The sequence below is a fragment of the Biomphalaria glabrata genome, chromosome 7 (genome assembly GCF_947242115.1).
Source record: "Biomphalaria glabrata chromosome 7, xgBioGlab47.1, whole genome shotgun sequence".
Classification (NCBI taxonomy): domain Eukaryota; kingdom Metazoa; phylum Mollusca; class Gastropoda; family Planorbidae; genus Biomphalaria; species Biomphalaria glabrata.
In genome coordinates, this window is record NC_074717.1 from 39,344,082 (window position 1) to 39,362,149 (window position 18,068).

Below are 18,068 nucleotides of genomic sequence, written 5' to 3' on the forward strand. Positions count from 1 at the left end.
AGGGAAGGCGCGGTAGCTGAGCGGTAAAGCGCTTGGCTTCCGAACCGGGGGTCCCGGGTTCGAAGACTGGGATTTTGAACTACGGAATCTTTGGGCGCCTCTGAGTCCACCCAGCTTTAATGGGTGCCTGACATTAGTTGGGTAAAAGTAAAGGCGGTTGGTCGTTGTGCTGGCTACATGACACCCTCGTTAACCGTAGGCCACAAAAAACAGATGGACTTTACATCATCTGCCCTATAGACCACAAGGTCTGAAAGGGAAACTAGTTAGGTTCACATCCAACTTTACATTCGCTTTCACCTATCCTTTGATCAGCTGGACCGTTGGGGCACTACACAAGATCTGTCAACCTTCTTTCTCCATTCTTATGTCATTTGTCTTTGATATGATTTCCACACAAACTGTCTTTGTAACCTTGTTTATTTTTAAGATCATCCGTTTGGCCTAGTTAGAAACGCACAATGTGTGATTAATTAATATAATTATAAAATAGACTGACAAATTATTAACATAGACCTACGCACTTGACACCAGTTTGTTCTGGCACCACTTCCTTTATTAGCGGTACAACATAAGTAGAATTTTTTTTTTTTTTATAATTATAATAAGTAACACATAGTCTATTACTTATAATTTACTAATCATTATAAAAAAAACACACACACACACACAAAAGACTGCCTTTGGCTGAAAGGTGATCGACTTAACAGAGGTGCCTCACGGAAATGCTTTAAAGACCAGCTTATTCTCAATAACTGAAAGAAATGAGCAACTGGTTGCAGGCGACTTCGGAACGAGTCAGCTGGAGATCACATACAAAGACCGCGGGATACACATTTGAAACCGAATGAAAATCTACTGCCGAGGACAGAGGTAGACGTCGAAAAAAAAAAAGAATCTAAATCAACCAGAAGCTCTGAATGTGGCATACAGGTCGCAGCTAGGGCTGCGTAGCCACGTGAAATACTGCACTCGACAGTAGGCCTAATGTTCGGACTCTATAAGACAAACACTCGACAGTAGGCCTAATGTTCGGACTCTATAAGACAAACACTCGACAGTAGGCCTAATGTTCGGACTCTATAAGACAAACACTCGACAGTAGGCCTAATGTTCGGACTCTATAAGACAAACACTCGACAGTAGGCCTAATGTTCGGACTCTATAAGACAAACACTCGACAGTAGGCCTAATGTTCGGACTCTATAAGACAAACACTCGACAGTAGGCCTAATGTTCGGACTCTATAAGACAAACACTCGACAGTAGGCCTAATGTTCGGACTCTATAAGACAAACACTCGACAGTAGGCCTAATGTTCGGACTCTATAAGACAAACACTCGACAGTAGGCCTAATGTTCGGACTCTATAAGACAAACACTCGACAGTAGGCCTAATGTTCGGACTCTATAAGACAAACACTCGACAGTAGGCCTAATGTTCGGACTCTATAAGACAAACACTCGACAGTAGGCCTAATGTTCGGACTCTATAAGACAAACACTCGACAGGAATCTTCAGACTCAATGTCAAGTCTCATTTTCTCTTTAATATACGTATGTGTCATACTACATGTACCCAAGTCCTGGGCAATACCATAACGACACATACAACGACAAAATAAGATTCAGAATGCCAATTCACCAACATATAACATGTTTAATTACATTATCTGCACTATAATACAGAATCAGTTAATTAAGACATTTGAAATATCCAGTATCGATTAAAAATATACCAGCTTAATACTCCATAGACTGAATAGTGACAACACAGAAAAATGATTAGTGTCTACACTTCGACTATATCTATATCCAAAAGTCCAACTGTCCTGGACTAGGAACAAAAAACACACTGCCTTAGTATGAGTTACATTATATTCAACAAAAACATCTCACCAAGTAAAAACAACCCAAAACAATAACAGTTTTGAAGTCAACAACCTGAATTGCCCCCCCCCCCCTTTCTCCTCTACAGTAAACAGGAGACCCAGGCTGACCAGAACTCAGTCCTGACACTCAAAGACTCGACTTATATTAACAGAAATCGTGTAATTTCTGGGCAAGCAGCGATCGTCTCTTCCGTTATAGTCGTCCCTGCCACCAGATGCTCTTAGGCCTGGTTACGGAGAACAAAAGATGTTCACACACAACCGCAACCTATAATTACCCACATTTCAATACGAAGCAGCCTGTTATTATAATAGGGACTGGACTAGAGTCCCCCTATAACTGACAGTAAGTTGAAGCTCCTGTTCGGTTGCACAAGAAGCTCAGTAGCAATCAATATGGGAGAGTAAACGCCGTACTCTAAATAGACTGCCGCCAGATGCTCTCATGCAGACGCCTCATTTTATTCAGCATTTCTCCAGAGTAAAATTTGAATAGTGCTGTAGCTGCTTAACACCATTCTCTATAGAGAAATCAATGGCCATGACTTCGATTCCGAAGATCAAAGATTAGTGTAGTGTTTTCAATTAGCCTACTACACAAACCCAGTTGCGACTTGCATATTTCTTCCGCATTTCGTGCTGACAAAACTGTTGTCCGTCGGCGGTTTATTTAAGTTTTCTTTACGTATTTTGCGCCTGTCTTCAACAAGAACTTTTCTTTTGGGTCTGTGTCCTTTAACTTTTGTGAGAGCTCTTCAACAGTCTCTTTCAGAGGCCATCTGCTGACATCTACTTCTTCTATGCCAGTAGACCTAAGTGACAGTAAGGGCGAAATGGCGCTTGAGTTGATATCCATGGCGCTTACAGGCGGCATCTCTGTCACGCCGTCCTCCTCTAAGCTCGTCAAAGAAGATTGCATTTGGCATGCAGTCGTCTCCCATGCTGGATTAGAGTCCGACCCAACGTAGCTGTCGAATGGTAATTAGTGCTTCTTTAGTGTCCACACCGGATTATAGCTATTTGTAATTTAGTCTTGCCAACGTTTGCCCCTTATGGAGCGAAGGCACCTTCGATTGAAGCGTTCGAGGATCCTTAAATACCTTCAATAGAGCAACCAGGTCTCAGAGCCGGAGAAATAAGTGTAGCCTAATTAGCCTACTGTGTCGATATATTTTTATAGGCCGCTATAGGTCATTGCGCCCATTTTATTAATAGGCCTAAGCATATTTTCCCTCCCTACCCCACCCCACAAACCACAGCATCTTTTTGTTGACACTACCATTCTCTAATGGCATCATATTTAGACTTAAGTTTTTGTTTTTTTTTCTAAAGTTTTTTAACCTACATTTTAACTGTAAAGACCTTGACATCGGCCTAGAAGTCTGACAAGTCTGCCGACTATTTAGAACTTTTCACTTTTTCAAAGTACGACAAATAAAAAAAACATTTTAATTTTAAATATAACAGAGAATTAAAAATACTTATAACTTTTATTAAATATTTTTATTAACTTGATTAATTAAGTTTCCTCTTCTTTATTTTGTTTCCTCAATTTGCAACTATTTCGAAACTTAATTAATAAAAAGAGTTGGCAATGCAGAACTGCAGCTGATTACACTGTTTGAAAAGTAGGTTAACACTAGACTAATAACAGTGCACTATATAACTTACATGTTACAGTTAGATTTAGATTCTCTAGATCTAGAGTTACATTATTGTCTTGAGTAGATCTAGAATCTAGATAGATTTAGATCTACAGAAGTACAGACAACACGGTATTTAATCTACAGTAGTTTGTAGAAAGAAAAGGAAAATGTTGCATAAATCCTCCAAGACTTTGCTGTCTTTGCTTCAGTATTCCAAAGGTAAAAGCTAAAATTTGAGTAAATAAAATTATTTAAATTACTAAAGTAAAATAATAAATGATAGATTAATTATAGATCATAAATTATGATAAATGATGTTAAAATGTCAGAGCATAAATCTAGTTTTATAATATATGGTTTGATATAATTAGTTATATTTTATATTAACTTATATGCACTGGACACTAGAGTGAACTAGAGTGATAAAACTAATGAGTAAAAGTAATGTCATTGATCCTTGGTGGCTATTAAATAGAATTTATCTATTATACATAATTATTCTCTTCATCGCCCAACCATGCGGGACATCATACATGTACGCAGACTCTCTTAACTCTTTGATGAAAAGTCATAACCATTGCTACCGCTTCACATACATTTCATGGAGTCAACAGGTCTTTCAATGTAGTTGAAATTCCTACATCAGGTAACTGTTTATTTCTATCAGTCACATATTTCTGGAAAAATGTCATTGACGAAACTTTTCTCTCAAACTTCGCAAGATAGCTGTAAGCTTTGTTTGCGAACATTGCAATAACTATGGTGACTTCCTGTCCATTGTTCTTACTCACGGAAACACAGTCATACACTCTGCTTAACAATACGCTGCTTACATGAATACTTCCAGTGTTTATTGTGGCGATGTCTCAAATACTTCCCGCTACTATCACTGCTTCTTAGAAATCTCATGCCAGGAAGAGGTTTCTGTAATGGCACTAGACTGACTATTACCAGCATTCACCGCAACGCACTGAAGTGTAAAACTATCACAGCTGCTACCTCACAAACTGTCCTTATACCCCGGATATCCCTGACTCTGTCAGATTCAAATATGCCTTTTTCCTTTAGGCGCAGATAACTCCCTGTAAGATTAGCCTTTGCCATGACAATTAATAAAGCACAAGGCCAAACGTTCAAAAAGATATACCTGTATCTCCCAAAATTTGTTTTCAGTCATGGACAATTGTATGTTTCTCTCTCCAGAGTTTCTTCTTTTCATTCATTCACAGTCGTTTGCCCAAACCCACTCCATTTGGGCAACTGTGTCTTTCAGGAAGTGTTTACCCATCTCTAAATAGTGGCGTATGCTGAACCACTGGTCGACTAGTTTACAATAATTTACATAAGTAACATTTATCAACATCTCTTCTACATGATTTCTAGATCTAGATATACATGATAATAAATCATTGATATCACTATCATGCATGTCTGAATCTAATATTGGCAGATATTGCCATTGGGATGGCATTATTGTTAGAAAATTAAAATATAAATAAATTATTAACTATATAGATCTAAATCTATATTAATTATTTAGTTATTAGGATTATAAAATATATGTTGTGGTTGTTGTGTTTTAGTTTAGTATATTAGTAACTTTAGTCAAAGAATGACTATGATTTATCACATAGAAATAGATGAAAGCGTGGGAATCTATTAGTTATGGTGAGAATGATGTCACCTACACAATGTTCCCTCCTCTCTATGCAAATGCTGTAAATGATGTGTCCAAAGTTTGGATCAGTAGCAGTCATTAGTGCTATATATGTAACATATTTATAGAACAATAAAAAACACAAGACACTGAAACTTTACAAATATAAGATCTAGATGAATTAAATAAATGGAAATCTTATTGGAGTATCTCTTTCCACCCAGATAATGCCAATTATTATCTTTAAGAGTAGATCTACTAAAAAAAACAACAACTAAGGTAGACCACAATAATTTTAAATTCACTCTTCTTTGTCTGGAAATAGCTATTATGTTCTTGTTCGTTTCTTTTCCAGCACAGATTTAAATTTGTTCTCTGTTGGATATTGATCAATACTTGATCAATAATATAAGATAGTTAATTACAGATCTGTTATCCACCACAGTAAGTTAACATTGCCCATTTTCTGGAAGAAAAGAGAGCCTGACAAAAAATAGCTGGTTCCATTACCACCAAAGAAAATGTCACCTATACCTGCGTTGTATCTGGACAGGAATGTTTCTCCATAATAGAGTTCAACAGTCACTTGAAAAGTACTCTACAAGATGAAATATGGTTGTTGTACAACTGAAGGAGGCTGATAATAGCATCGCCAATTGTATTCTTGCAAAAAAAATATATGGATATGTATTTAAACAGTGCTTTTTTTATAAAAAAAAACAAAAATAGGTGCAGTTACTCAGTGATGGATTGTCTAACTTTTAACTACTAATAAATTAATAATAAGAATAGTAATAACTTTTTCCCCGCATTGAAAAGGTGCCAGTACTCCGTATCGTTGCACTGTATTTATGTAACAGTGGGGGGAAGGGGCATAAGTGAATGTGTTTTTTTTTTTAAAATCTTTGAGAAATTAATTCAATATGCTCAAATCTACACCTTTATTTTGTGTAATTGTTTGTATGACTTAAAAAAAAAAACTTTAACTCTAGCAATAATATTAAATTTATAGCTTAGTGCTTACTATACAGGTAGCTAATTGACTCATTTGAAAGTGGTTGTGACCATAAGACTACTAAAATGAAATCGGGTTACTTTTTCTCTTCTTTGACTTTGACATAGTTAGGAAAGGGAGTGAAACAGAAAGTTACTGTAGGTCAAGTAGACCTTGATAAGATTTATGGTATTTTATTTTTCCTCTGCTACCTTCTACAATTACAGTAAGACTCCTGTAACTGGGTACTCTTTCTGAAGAAAACATTAATGGTATTACTGAAATAATTTGAATTAAAGACATATTCTTTAACCCCCTTAAAAATATGCACAAAACAGCATTGAAACATAGTTAATCAAACATTATATACCCAATTTTTTTTTATAATGATAATACAAAATTAGAAATAGCAAGAAAGAGGCCAAAGTATTGTTTCTTAATTATATAAACAGTAGGCCATTTCAAGTCTTACTTCCATTGTTTTTAAAGTCAAAAGTACATTCTATTATTTGGAGTGATTTTCATGGTCAATAACAATAAATGAACACACACATACTTATTGTGTGTTGTTTATTCCTATTCAATATACCTTATTATTTGACACATTTTAAAGCTTTTTATTATCTAAATTTTGTAAATGTTTTATTTTAATTTTAGGAGGCACAGTGACTGAATGGTAAATCACTTGGCTTCCGAACCAGGGGTCCTGGGTTCAAATCCTGTTGAAGACTGGAATTTGTAATATGGGATCTTCGGGTGCCTTTTGAGCATACACATATAGATTAGTAATACATGGGGCATAGATTTATATAAATCATACACATAGAGATTTGTAATACATGGGACATAGTTTTATATAATATAAATCATAGATAAGTTAGTTTTATTGTTTATTTTTGCTAGGTGTTGTATTAGATTCTCAACTTTGAAAGAAAGTGCTTGAGAAAAATCTTTGCTAAACAAGAAGACTTTTGGATATTGAGTATCCATAGCCCAAAAACTCCAAAGTACTAGTTTTGGTCTCTTATTGTCAATAAGACACAGCATTAGGTTTTATAAAAAAGATTTTTTTTTATACAATACAAACAAGAGCATAAAACTAAAATGCTATTTAACCTTGGTCAGACCAATATTAGAATATGAGTCCCCTGATTGAAACCCTCTCAACTCAAGAAAACAGAGCCATGAGATTTATAACAAAGGAATATTCCCATTTGACTAAAGTAACACCATTAGTAAAATCACTAAATTTGAGACACTTCAGGACAATAGACTAAAGCATTAATTGGCAATAAAAACATAAACACACTAAACCATACGTTACAATTACAAAAACATAAACCAATATAAAATACTCAGAGACACAAAGTGAAAGGCCTATTTCTTATTCTATATGTTAGGACACATTTTTCTTTTTGCCATCAATGCATGCAACAGGTTGTTAAAATCATCCTGGAAAACCAATGACTTTGCAGAGTTTAAGTTTCTAATTAACATGCACAACTAGATTCTCACATGGATATGTCTGTAATTTCTAAGATAAGAAGAACAAATCTTTTTGTCATCAAAATAGGTAACCAGATTTGTTTAAGCAGAAATGTTCATAATGTTATCCTTTGAAATGTATTGCTAAGATCAGATTCAGTTAAAATGTGATTTACTATTTTTCAGGCTTGAATGTTAGGCATTTTAGATGCACAGCCCCAGCATCACAAGCAGCAAATGACATTCCAGAGATGCCAGCATGTAGCTTCAAGCCTAGTAAACATGAGGTAAAGATTATAGTTTACTTATTATATTGACATTGGAAATCTCTTTTTCTTTATAATGTCATTGACTTTTGGTAGAATTACAAAGGCTTAATTATTTTATTTGGATTTAATTTAAAGCAAACATTAATTTGCAAATCATTAAATATGCAACCTTAAGGCCGACAGCCTCTTCTTTTCTAATTGAGATACAAAAAAGAGTATCTTGTTAGCTGTTTGAGGAATCATTATTATTCATAATATGATAACCATAAAATCCCCAATTCATCAAGCTCTATTTGTGCGTGTGTGTTAGCATTATTGTTATCATAGCAATGCTGAAGTCAACAGTTTTAGTCAAATTGAATTTCCATTTGTTTTGACTATAAAATTATGTGATTTATCTTATCGTAATGATTTCATAATTTTGAAACTTAGAAGGTCTTCTGATATTGTGAAGTTTACATGTTGTTTTTTTTTACTGCTATTATTCATAATTACTTGCAATATTTGAAATATTAACTCTTTATGAAGCATAAGACAGCAAAATGCAGCAATAAATTCTGACTATTTCTTATTGTTTACTGCAAGTTATTGAACTTCATGTCAGGTTCTCCCTGTGACCAGCACTTCTTCTGTCTCTTTCAAATCCTCAGTTACCTTCGCTTCTTTTGTTTCTAAATGGAATCCTTGTCAGTGCCATGTTCTGATTAGAAATTATTTATTTTGGACATTAGATGGAGAAATTAAATTTTAATATACATTTTCTATGCAAGGTACATCACTTTACTGATAAATTAAATAAAACCCACTCCAGGATATCAACTCATTGCTAAACACTAAATTATAAATATTAACTTATCCTTGATTGCTTTGGGGGAAGCAGAGGTGCTTCTAAAAGCAAACAACAGTAAATATAATTTTTTAATATCCTTTGTGTTTTTGTTTTCAGGGACCTGACTTGAACAGTGTTTTGTCAACAAGAAAGAACAATTTAAATCCTGCCCTCTTTACATTTTACAAAGAACCTGTCTATGTTCATCAGGGTTACATGCAATATTTATGGGACACTAACAATAAACGCTACTTGGACCTGTTTGCTGGGATAGTCACAGTTAGTGTTGGACATTGTCACCCGTAAGACAACAGCAGTAAACTAATAGTTTGTAAATGTTTTTGCTAATGTTGTGGTCAGTGTAGGTGTGTCTTATTTAGAATTTTATAATGCCACTGAGTCTGCCCAGCACTAATGATACCTGACATTTCTTTAGGAGTATTTTCTAGCCACAAAATACCATTTGTTAACAATATGCCATAGATATCGGCAACTTTATTTCACCTGCTAGTTCAAAGAAGCCTTTTTTTAATTATTAAATATATGACATACAATTAAAATATTAAAAATTAATAATTATGAGCTGTTCAGAAGACACCTGTAAAGCTTGGGTCACAGAGCAGGTGTAATTAATTTTGAATATATATATATATATATATATATATATGGCTCCTTCTGTCTCCAAAGACAATGGATGCGCCCAGATGAGTCACTGGCTTTGGTTACGTCTTGAGATGGGGCAAAATCTGGAGTGACTGATCAAGCCAATTCTGGAGCGACAGAGTTTGCCGCAGTTCGTTCATGTATATTCATCTGTCCTAGGGCTAGCTGACAGGGCAGATTTCTTTTTCTTTCTCTTGGCTGACGCAGCTTCATTTCTTTTGCATTCGACGAAGTTCGTACCAGCACCTACAGTCTGTCTCCATGCTTTTTCCGGTCTTGGGCTCTCTCCTCCTCCTTCGATGACAGTGGCTCTCATATCTCGCTTGCAGACATGTCTGTAGGTTAGTCTTGGGCGGCTTTTGGGTCTGGCTCCCTCTGCAAGCTCAGCGTATAGGATGTCTTTAGGGATTCTTCATCTGACATGCAAGTGACATGACCGAGCCAGCTTAGTCCTCTCTGTTGAAGGAGAGCATAGATGCTGAGCATGTTGGCCCGTGTCAAAACTTCCTGGTTGGTGACATGATCGCTCCAGGAGATGCACATTATGCGTCACAGGCAGCGTAGGTGGAAGCTATTTTTAATCTGTGTTCTTGACGCATGTAAGTTGCCCAGCTCTCACTGCCATAAAGAAGTCCTCTCTGTTGAAGGAGAGCATAGATGCTGTGCATGTTGGCCCGTGTCAAAACTTCCTGGTTGGTGACATGATCCCTCCAGGAGATGCACATTATGCGTCACAGGCAGCGTAGGTGGAAGCTATTTAATCTGTGTTCTTGACGCATGTAAGTTGCCCAGCTCTCACTGCCATAAAGAAGTGTGCTCAGAACGCAGACATTGTAGACCAGGATATATATATATATATATATATATATATATATATATATATATATATATATATATATATATATATATATATATATATATTCATTGGGTTTGGAACATTGTATAAATATTACTGAACACAAGTGAGATGTGTGGCTGAGTAGCTTAAACCATTTGGCTACCTTTCATTGTGGGCTTGAACTTAAATGCTAAAGTGTTTGCCGAGCCTATAAGCAGCACAGAAACTTTTTTTCCAGATACCCCTCCCATCACATTTCCACAAAAAGATTAGACCAAAGTGCACTGAGAATGACACTATAGAAAGGTAATATAAATATATATAGTTCGTCCATCGTGGTTCGATGATACAAATATATATATATAAAAAAATATATATATATATATATATATTTTGAAAAAATTATTACTTTTCTTGTATTTTAACGTATATTATTAATTTTTAGTAGATAATTGTTAAGCAATCAACTTCTGAGTACCGGCACCTAATCAATGAGTACCAGCACCTATTTTTTTTACAAAAAAAAGCACTATATATATATATATATATATATATATATAGCTGTATTACTAACAATAATCTAACAAGTATTTTACATTTGTACTCTATCAACAAAAAAGAATGTCCTATCATTGATTTCATTGATTTGTATGTGTTATTCAATAAAATGAAGAAAATTATTTTTGTATGATATATACAGGGCTGTTGTGGCAGCTGCAGAGAAACAAATGAAAAAACTTTGGCACACAACAAATATCTATTTACATCCCAAGATTCATGAATATGCAGCACAGTTGGTAGCAAAGTTTCCTGGTAATTTAAAGGTAATTAATTTTAAATATGTTCATTTTAAGATTATATGCCTTCTATTTAAAACAATAAATAAATCGTTGACTTAACAAGTTTATTAAAACAATGCTGTTTGGAGGAGTTATAGGTAAAATTGTTAACCTTTTGTTTTTCTAAATTGCTAGGCTATTAATACATTTTGCTTCTCTACAGGTTGTTTACTTTACCAACTCAGGATCTGAAGCTAATGACTTGGCAGTGTTAATGGCCAGAATGTACACTGGAGTATATGACTGTATTTCTCTCAGGCAGGCAGTGCTTTAAAACTTTTAAACTTTACTTTATGCTACAGATGCTTATATATATATGTGTAGAATGTTTATTGATTACCTCTGTGACCATTGTTCATGTTCAGAAATGGTTACCATGGTGCAAGCCCGTACTTGATGGGTGTGACTGCACTGTCAACATGGAGGTACAACAATCCTACAGGATTTGGCTTCCAGCAAGCAATGAATCCTGATCCTTACAGAGGACCCTGGGGTGGTAAACACTGCAGAGATTCACCTGCCCAGGTAAAAAAGAAAAAAAAATATATTAATATTTTTTTTTATATTACAATTATTTATTAACTTAAACATTGTGCATTTGAAGAAAAAAGTCTTACATAAACTTTTGATAGGGTATTTTTTGTAAGGATTAATAAAATTGCAGAAGTATTAGTATTTTGTTGTATGAATTTGGTTAGTCAAAGTGATACTCTTAAATATTAATATACATTTTTTTTTTTTTTTTTTTTGTGGCTAAAAAATCTTTTTTTTATGGTGCTTAAATTCAAGCAAGCACTGCTCTTTTATTTTAATTTTTAACTCAAATTTGTTATGCTTTTTCTTCAGCCATCTTAAATTAAAACAAGTGACATAAAAGTTAAAAAAAATAATTCTCTGTTATGTTCAAAAAAGCTCAGATTTGGTCGGACAGGAACTGATCATACTGATCAATGTCATTCACAATATTAATGAAACACTCAATCAAATTTACTTCCACACTTCAACTTTTTACCAACTTTTTCCTTACCACCCAGCTATGAAGACAATATTTACTACTACTACTAATAATAATAATAATCTTTATTGTCCATATGGAAATTTGTCTTACAATAGTAGGAATTGAAAAGAAAGAGCTAAAAATAAAGAACGAACTTTATTCACAACAGTGTTGACAAACTGTTCTAGTGTTGATTGTCAGTTTTTATCAGTTGTCCGAGAGAAATGATGCAGTTAGTTAGCTTTGATGTACTTTCAATTTATTTTTAGCCTGGGCGTCAGTGTGATTGTCCCCAAGGTCAGTGTAAAGCCTGTGACATGTATGTGGATCAACTAGAAGATGTCTTAAGATATTCTATGCCCAAAGGCCGAGTTGGTGCCTTTATAGCTGAAGCGATACAGGTAGAATAATTGATAGCTTAATATTGTAACCTGCTTGACAATTTTTTCTTTGCAAAACTGATAGTTAATTAATAAGCTCAAATAATCTCCATATGACTTTGTTGATATTTGGAGATGACAAGTTCTTTCCGTTAGCCCCCAGGCAGCAACCACACCTCTCCACCAAACTCCAAACTAGATTCTGAGCAGCTTTCATCATCTGCTTCCATATCACTCCAGTTTCCTCAACTTTGCGTATGAACGCCCTCCTCCAGGTTTGTTTGGGCCTGCCCACTTACTTCTTTTCCTTTTGGATTCCAATCAAGGGCCTGCCTTGTAACATTGGTTATTGGTTTTTCGCAGGATGTGTTCTATCCAGCTCAATTTACGCTTTTTAATATCTTTTGCTCCCACTAGTTGACAGTAGATATAGGAGATACTATTGCTAGGCAATTAACCAATTCATGTCTTTTATATATTATATGTAGACTATTTATGCCTACACTTGATATAAAATACTATCTTAGGGTGTTGGTGGTGCTGTGCAATTGCCAGATGGATATTTAAAGAAAGCATATGAAAAGATTAGGGCTAATGGAGGAGTGTGCATAGCCGATGAGGTAAGTTATCTTTTTTTTTTTAAATGACTGAAGATTAAAAAAAACAGCACAAGTATTGGTAGCTGTACAGAGAGCTAAGGGTATATTACTCCTTTTGAGCTTAATAATTGTTTTTGTTATCAATTTACAATTTTCTTTTGACTCAGACACATTCAAACCAAAAAATCACTGAACTCATTTTACTAAAAAAATAATGTATTATAAGTTTGATTTTTTCTTTTGTTCCTCAGGTGCAGACTGGATTTGGTAGAATGGGCTCACATTATTGGGGATTTGAAAGTCAGGGTGTTATGCCTGATATAGGTAAACATTTTAGAACACTTTTTTTTTTATAGTTTCATTTGCAATATATGTAGATTTTTTTGCCTAGCTATCAGATAGTACCTCATGATGTTTACTTGGCCTATTTACTGTCAGTGAGCTGCAGTTATAACATTTTAGTGGTGAATGATCTTGTTTTGACTCTACTTTATTAAAGTAAAAAAAAAATGAATAAAAAAAAAGCAAATGAAAAGAAAACTCTACTAATTGTACCAGTATTTCATTCATGCATATAATAATAATACTTAATAAAACATATTAAAGGCAATTCTGGATCTACTGAAAAACAGTATATTAATGTGATAATTCATTGAATGAGGTCTCCAACATAGCTGCTTAAATATTTATTTTCTTAACTTTTACACTGAAAGAGAATTGCCAACTTATTTATGAAAAAACATTTAGGAGAAAAGTGAAGGTGATCTATTTTTTAAATTTTCTAACCCCAAAAAATTAGGGTAATCTATTATATGTAATAGTTTTAGAATTCCTTTTCAATTTTTGAGACCTTTATGTTCATTTTAAGTACAATAAAAACTTCCATTATATTTCTAGTAACAATGGCTAAAGGGATTGGCAATGGATTTCCAATGGGAGCTGTGGTGACCACTCCAGAGATAGCTGCTACTATGGGCAAGGCTCTTCATTTCAACACTTTTGGTGGTAACCCTGTGGCCTCAGCTGTTGGTCAAGCTGTTCTTGAAGTAAGTTATTCTAAAAACTAATATGAGCAAGCCCAGCAAAATGTGTGCTTCTTCTCTCAAGAACAGAATAGCAGGATTCATTCTAATTTGTGTGAAACTTTATACTAAGCAACATTCCAAGACATATTATTCTACATATTTCTTTTTACCTGAGCACACAAATTGTTAATAAATATTTTAAAAATGTATATTTTTTATCTTCATTTTAGTGTCAAATTTTTACCTTCTTTAGGGAATAAAATGTGTGGTAAAGTGCTTGGCTTCTGAACAGAGGGGTGTCAGGTTCAAATCTAGGTGAAGGTGTGAATTATGAACTTAGGGTGACTGACATTATTTTGGAAAAGTGATTGACGTTGAGCTGGCCACATGACACATTTTTTAACTGTGTAAAAGTAAGTTTCTTCCCCCTTGATTTGTTTCTCAATTATTGACTTGTACTTATTTGAACTACAGGTGATAGACAAAGAAAACATTCAAGGTTTGTGTGCTGATGTTGGCACTTACTTCATTAAAGAATTAGAAAAACTAAGAAATGAGTTTGAAGTTGTGGGTGATGTTAGAGGAAAGGGCCTGATGATTGGTGTGGAACTTGTCAAAGACAAGGTAATGCTTTGTTGTTTTTATTGATATTTATCTTTAGCAAATATTTTTTATTAAACTAGCTTCAAAAGTACATCTTATAACAGGCTGGTTAGCCTTAATCTTTTTGTGACCAATCTTTTTTTTTTTTTTGCAAACTTCTTTTTTTTGTGATAGTCCAATCGTTTGATACTTTTTGCTTTATTATATTTTTGGAATTTCTTGTTAAAATATCCCTAGCTGAGAAAAATATGTCCAGGTCTAGATTTTAATTGCTCTATTATCAGCTGCATACATTTGCCTTGGATATGTGAGATGTTTTAGTTAAATATTCCAACTACCACATATCCTTCCTCAACTTTTGTAATCACTGCAATTAATTTTTATTCATAGTTTAGTATATTACTTAGTATATTTTTTATTTTTTTTTTTAGTATATTTTTTGTTTGTTAACAGCACTTTATAAATAAAAATTATTATTACTTGAAGCTAATTCTTATTTAGGAGAATGTAGATTCTTAAAATGGATGGACAGTGGCTGATGGTTAAAGCGCCTGGCTTCCGAAACAGGGGTCCCGGGTTCAAATTCTAGTGAAAACTGGGGTTTATTATTTTGGATCTTTGGGCGCCTCTAAGTTCAGCCATCTTTAATGGGTACCTGACATTAGTTGGAGAAAAGTATAGGAGGTTGGTCGTTGTGCTGGCCATATGACACCCTTGTTAACTGTTGGCCACAGAAACAGATGAACCCTTTAAATCATCTGCCCTATAGGCCTGAAAGGGAAATTTTACTTTTAGATTCTTAAAGGACCATCTTAATTTCCCATCTTATGTAGACAAATGTATTCATCACTATATACTACATCTTACATCTTATAAACCAAACATTTGCCCATAATATTTAAGACTAAAGCTGCTTTATTGATCCTTATTGGAAATTTGTTGTAATTACAACAAGGACTCTTTTTCAATTAAAAATAACATTCCACAAAATAAAACAGACAAAACACACAAGAGAAGTTTAACTTCTCATTGTGTAACTACACACAGATGTCTTGATCCATTCATCATTCGTTAGTCATTGGGTACTATCCTTAATGGAGAAGTTATGATACAGTGTGTGGCAGTTGTCTTTTTAATACAAATAATACAAGACTCAAAAATTTCCAAACATAATTTAACATTCTAATGATGTTTTTCTTGTTAGATCAGACATTGTCATAGTTGAGGTAGACATTCTCATCTCTTTCACTGTGACCTCTTACAATGTATCTCAAAGGAATTATTCTGTATTTCATGATGCCAACATTCACATGAAAAATGCTTGTTGTTTATCAATTGTGGTAATTTGATACTATAGGCTTCAAGAACTCCATTGCCTGCGGAGGAAGTAGCCTCAATCTGGGAAGATACCAAAAATATGGGAGTATTGATTGGCAAAGGAGGTCTCTTTGGAAATGTAAGTTGTTGACCTAGTGCACAGATTGTAATATGTTAATTTTATGTAGAAGAAACTTTCAGAAAATAATTTAATTTAATGTTTTTTTGTTTTGTTGAGATAATTGTTCATGTCATTAATATTTCCATTATATTTCAGTGTTTTCGAATCAAACCACCCATGTGTATCACTCGAGCAGATGTGGATTTTAGTATAGCTGTCATGAGGGCTGCATTGAGGAAACATGCTAACAAAAAATAAACTTGCCTTAGTTACAATTATGGATGATTAAATACCTTTGATTTTTGTTTTATTTCTAATGAGTGTACAAAATTTATTCCCAACTCTTTTATGCCTACTCAACAAACCAGTACAGTAAACTATTTAGTGAATATAAAGTACAGGCTTAGGTTTAAGAGATACAAAATTTCTGTTCAATTGAAACAAAGGTATAATATGTAATCAAAATCTCTGAAGAGTATTGGTATTTTCTTTGAAATGTGTTTTTTTTTTTACTGATCTAATACTTACCCTTTTTACATCATGTGTCTAGTCAGTCATGCTTGTAATGCATAATATAAAAGAAGAACCTGTAAAAGTAATAATCACAAAATGTTGTGAAGTTTGTTATTGTTGGTTTTTTTTTCATTTCTTTTATAATTGTTATAATGTATATAATATATACTTGATCTGAATTACATATACTTATACATATATACCTATGTTATTATATTTTCTGAGAAAAGCTCACCAAAAAAAATAAAAAAGATATTATTTACTCTCATCTATTCCAGGTGTAATGTATAAACACTCAGCTGCATTTACCTTACATGAAGTAAATGGCCAATAATATTGTGTAATATATATTGTGCTATTTGTGCTTCATTTTGTCATAGGGCTTACAGGGTTTTCTTCAGCATGCTTTTTATAATCATAGACCAGTCCTTTAATACTTATGCGCTCTGTATTTGTTGATTGTCTGAAGTTTGTTTTTCTGCATTCTAACTTTGATATTTTACTAATGTAAAGAGAATTTGATCCCTGAGGAATGTAAGGGGGAATCTCCCGCTTTTGTAAATGAAATTTATTATGCTTAATCTCTGTCAAAACCTTTTTTACCTTTTGGCAGAGGTAACAATAACTTTGGTATTGATTTTTAAAAGTAGAACTAAGCCAAAGAAAAAATAATGTATATATTCTACCCATGTTTTGTGTCTGTTTTACTGAAGTTTTAAAAAGTTTTATGCCTTAAAAAATAGCCATTCTATTCTACAATCTTTTTATGATTTTGTTTTTCATTGGTTTTCATAATTACATACATATGTTGTTACCCCTTTTTATAATCATTTCCCCACATGAAAGTAACATGAACATGATGTTTAATTTAAAGATTGTGATATATTTCTGTTATTGTGTAATGTTCTTGTCTTTCTATTTTTGTATTGCTGCTATAATGTGGTGTTCTTGTATTTCTGTTATAGTATGATGTTCTTATATTTTTGTTATAGTGTGATGTTCTTGTATTTCTGTTACGGTTTGATGTTTTTATGTTTTAGTGAAAACATATAATGACTAGCACTAGTCCCTCACTGCCACATTGTTATTGTTAAAACCCATCTGTATTGGCCTTCTCAACTATACAAGACATTTGGCTGATGAAGTACATTATCATACAAAAGAAGACACACAAAAATCTCATGAAATGAATTGAAGCTAATTCTTTGTCTATATGATCATAAAGTAAAGAGTAAAGTTCCACTTCCAGACCTTGTGATCTCTGGGGCAGATCATGTAAAGGTCATCAGCTTCTGGGTGCACAAGCCATAAAGTATTGCCATATTTGTCCACAGCTGATATAATCATGTTGTTGCTAGTTAATCTCATTTATTATAATAAAGTATTAATTGCATGAAATAA

At 33.8% G+C, this 18,068-nt stretch overlaps 1 protein-coding gene across 1 annotated transcript; it reads left to right on the plus strand.

The window, feature by feature from the left end:
• The first annotated feature begins 3,508 nt into the window (after positions 1–3,508).
• Positions 3,509–18,068, plus strand: LOC106058632 (alanine--glyoxylate aminotransferase 2, mitochondrial-like). Its single transcript, XM_056035666.1, has 13 exons — positions 3,509–3,757; positions 7,861–7,961; positions 8,890–9,074; positions 10,974–11,097; positions 11,276–11,370; positions 11,478–11,637; positions 12,379–12,510; positions 13,017–13,109; positions 13,340–13,412; positions 13,986–14,134; positions 14,588–14,737; positions 16,074–16,172; positions 16,311–18,068. The coding sequence occupies exons 1-13, from the start codon at positions 3,706–3,708 to the stop codon at positions 16,410–16,412; spliced, it is 1,515 nt and encodes a 504-aa protein (XP_055891641.1). The 5' UTR covers positions 3,509–3,705; the 3' UTR covers positions 16,413–18,068.

Coding starts and splice junctions, on each gene's coding strand:
- LOC106058632 (XM_056035666.1), top strand. CDS start 3,706: ATGTTGCATAAATCCTCCAAGACTTTGCTGTCTTTGCTTCAGTATTCC. Junction 11,371..11,477: donor TATGACTGTATTTCTCTCAG/GCAGGCAGTGCT, acceptor GTTCATGTTCAG/AAATGGTTACCATGGTGCAA. Junction 14,135..14,587: donor TTGGTCAAGCTGTTCTTGAA/GTAAGTTATTCT, acceptor TTTGAACTACAG/GTGATAGACAAAGAAAACAT.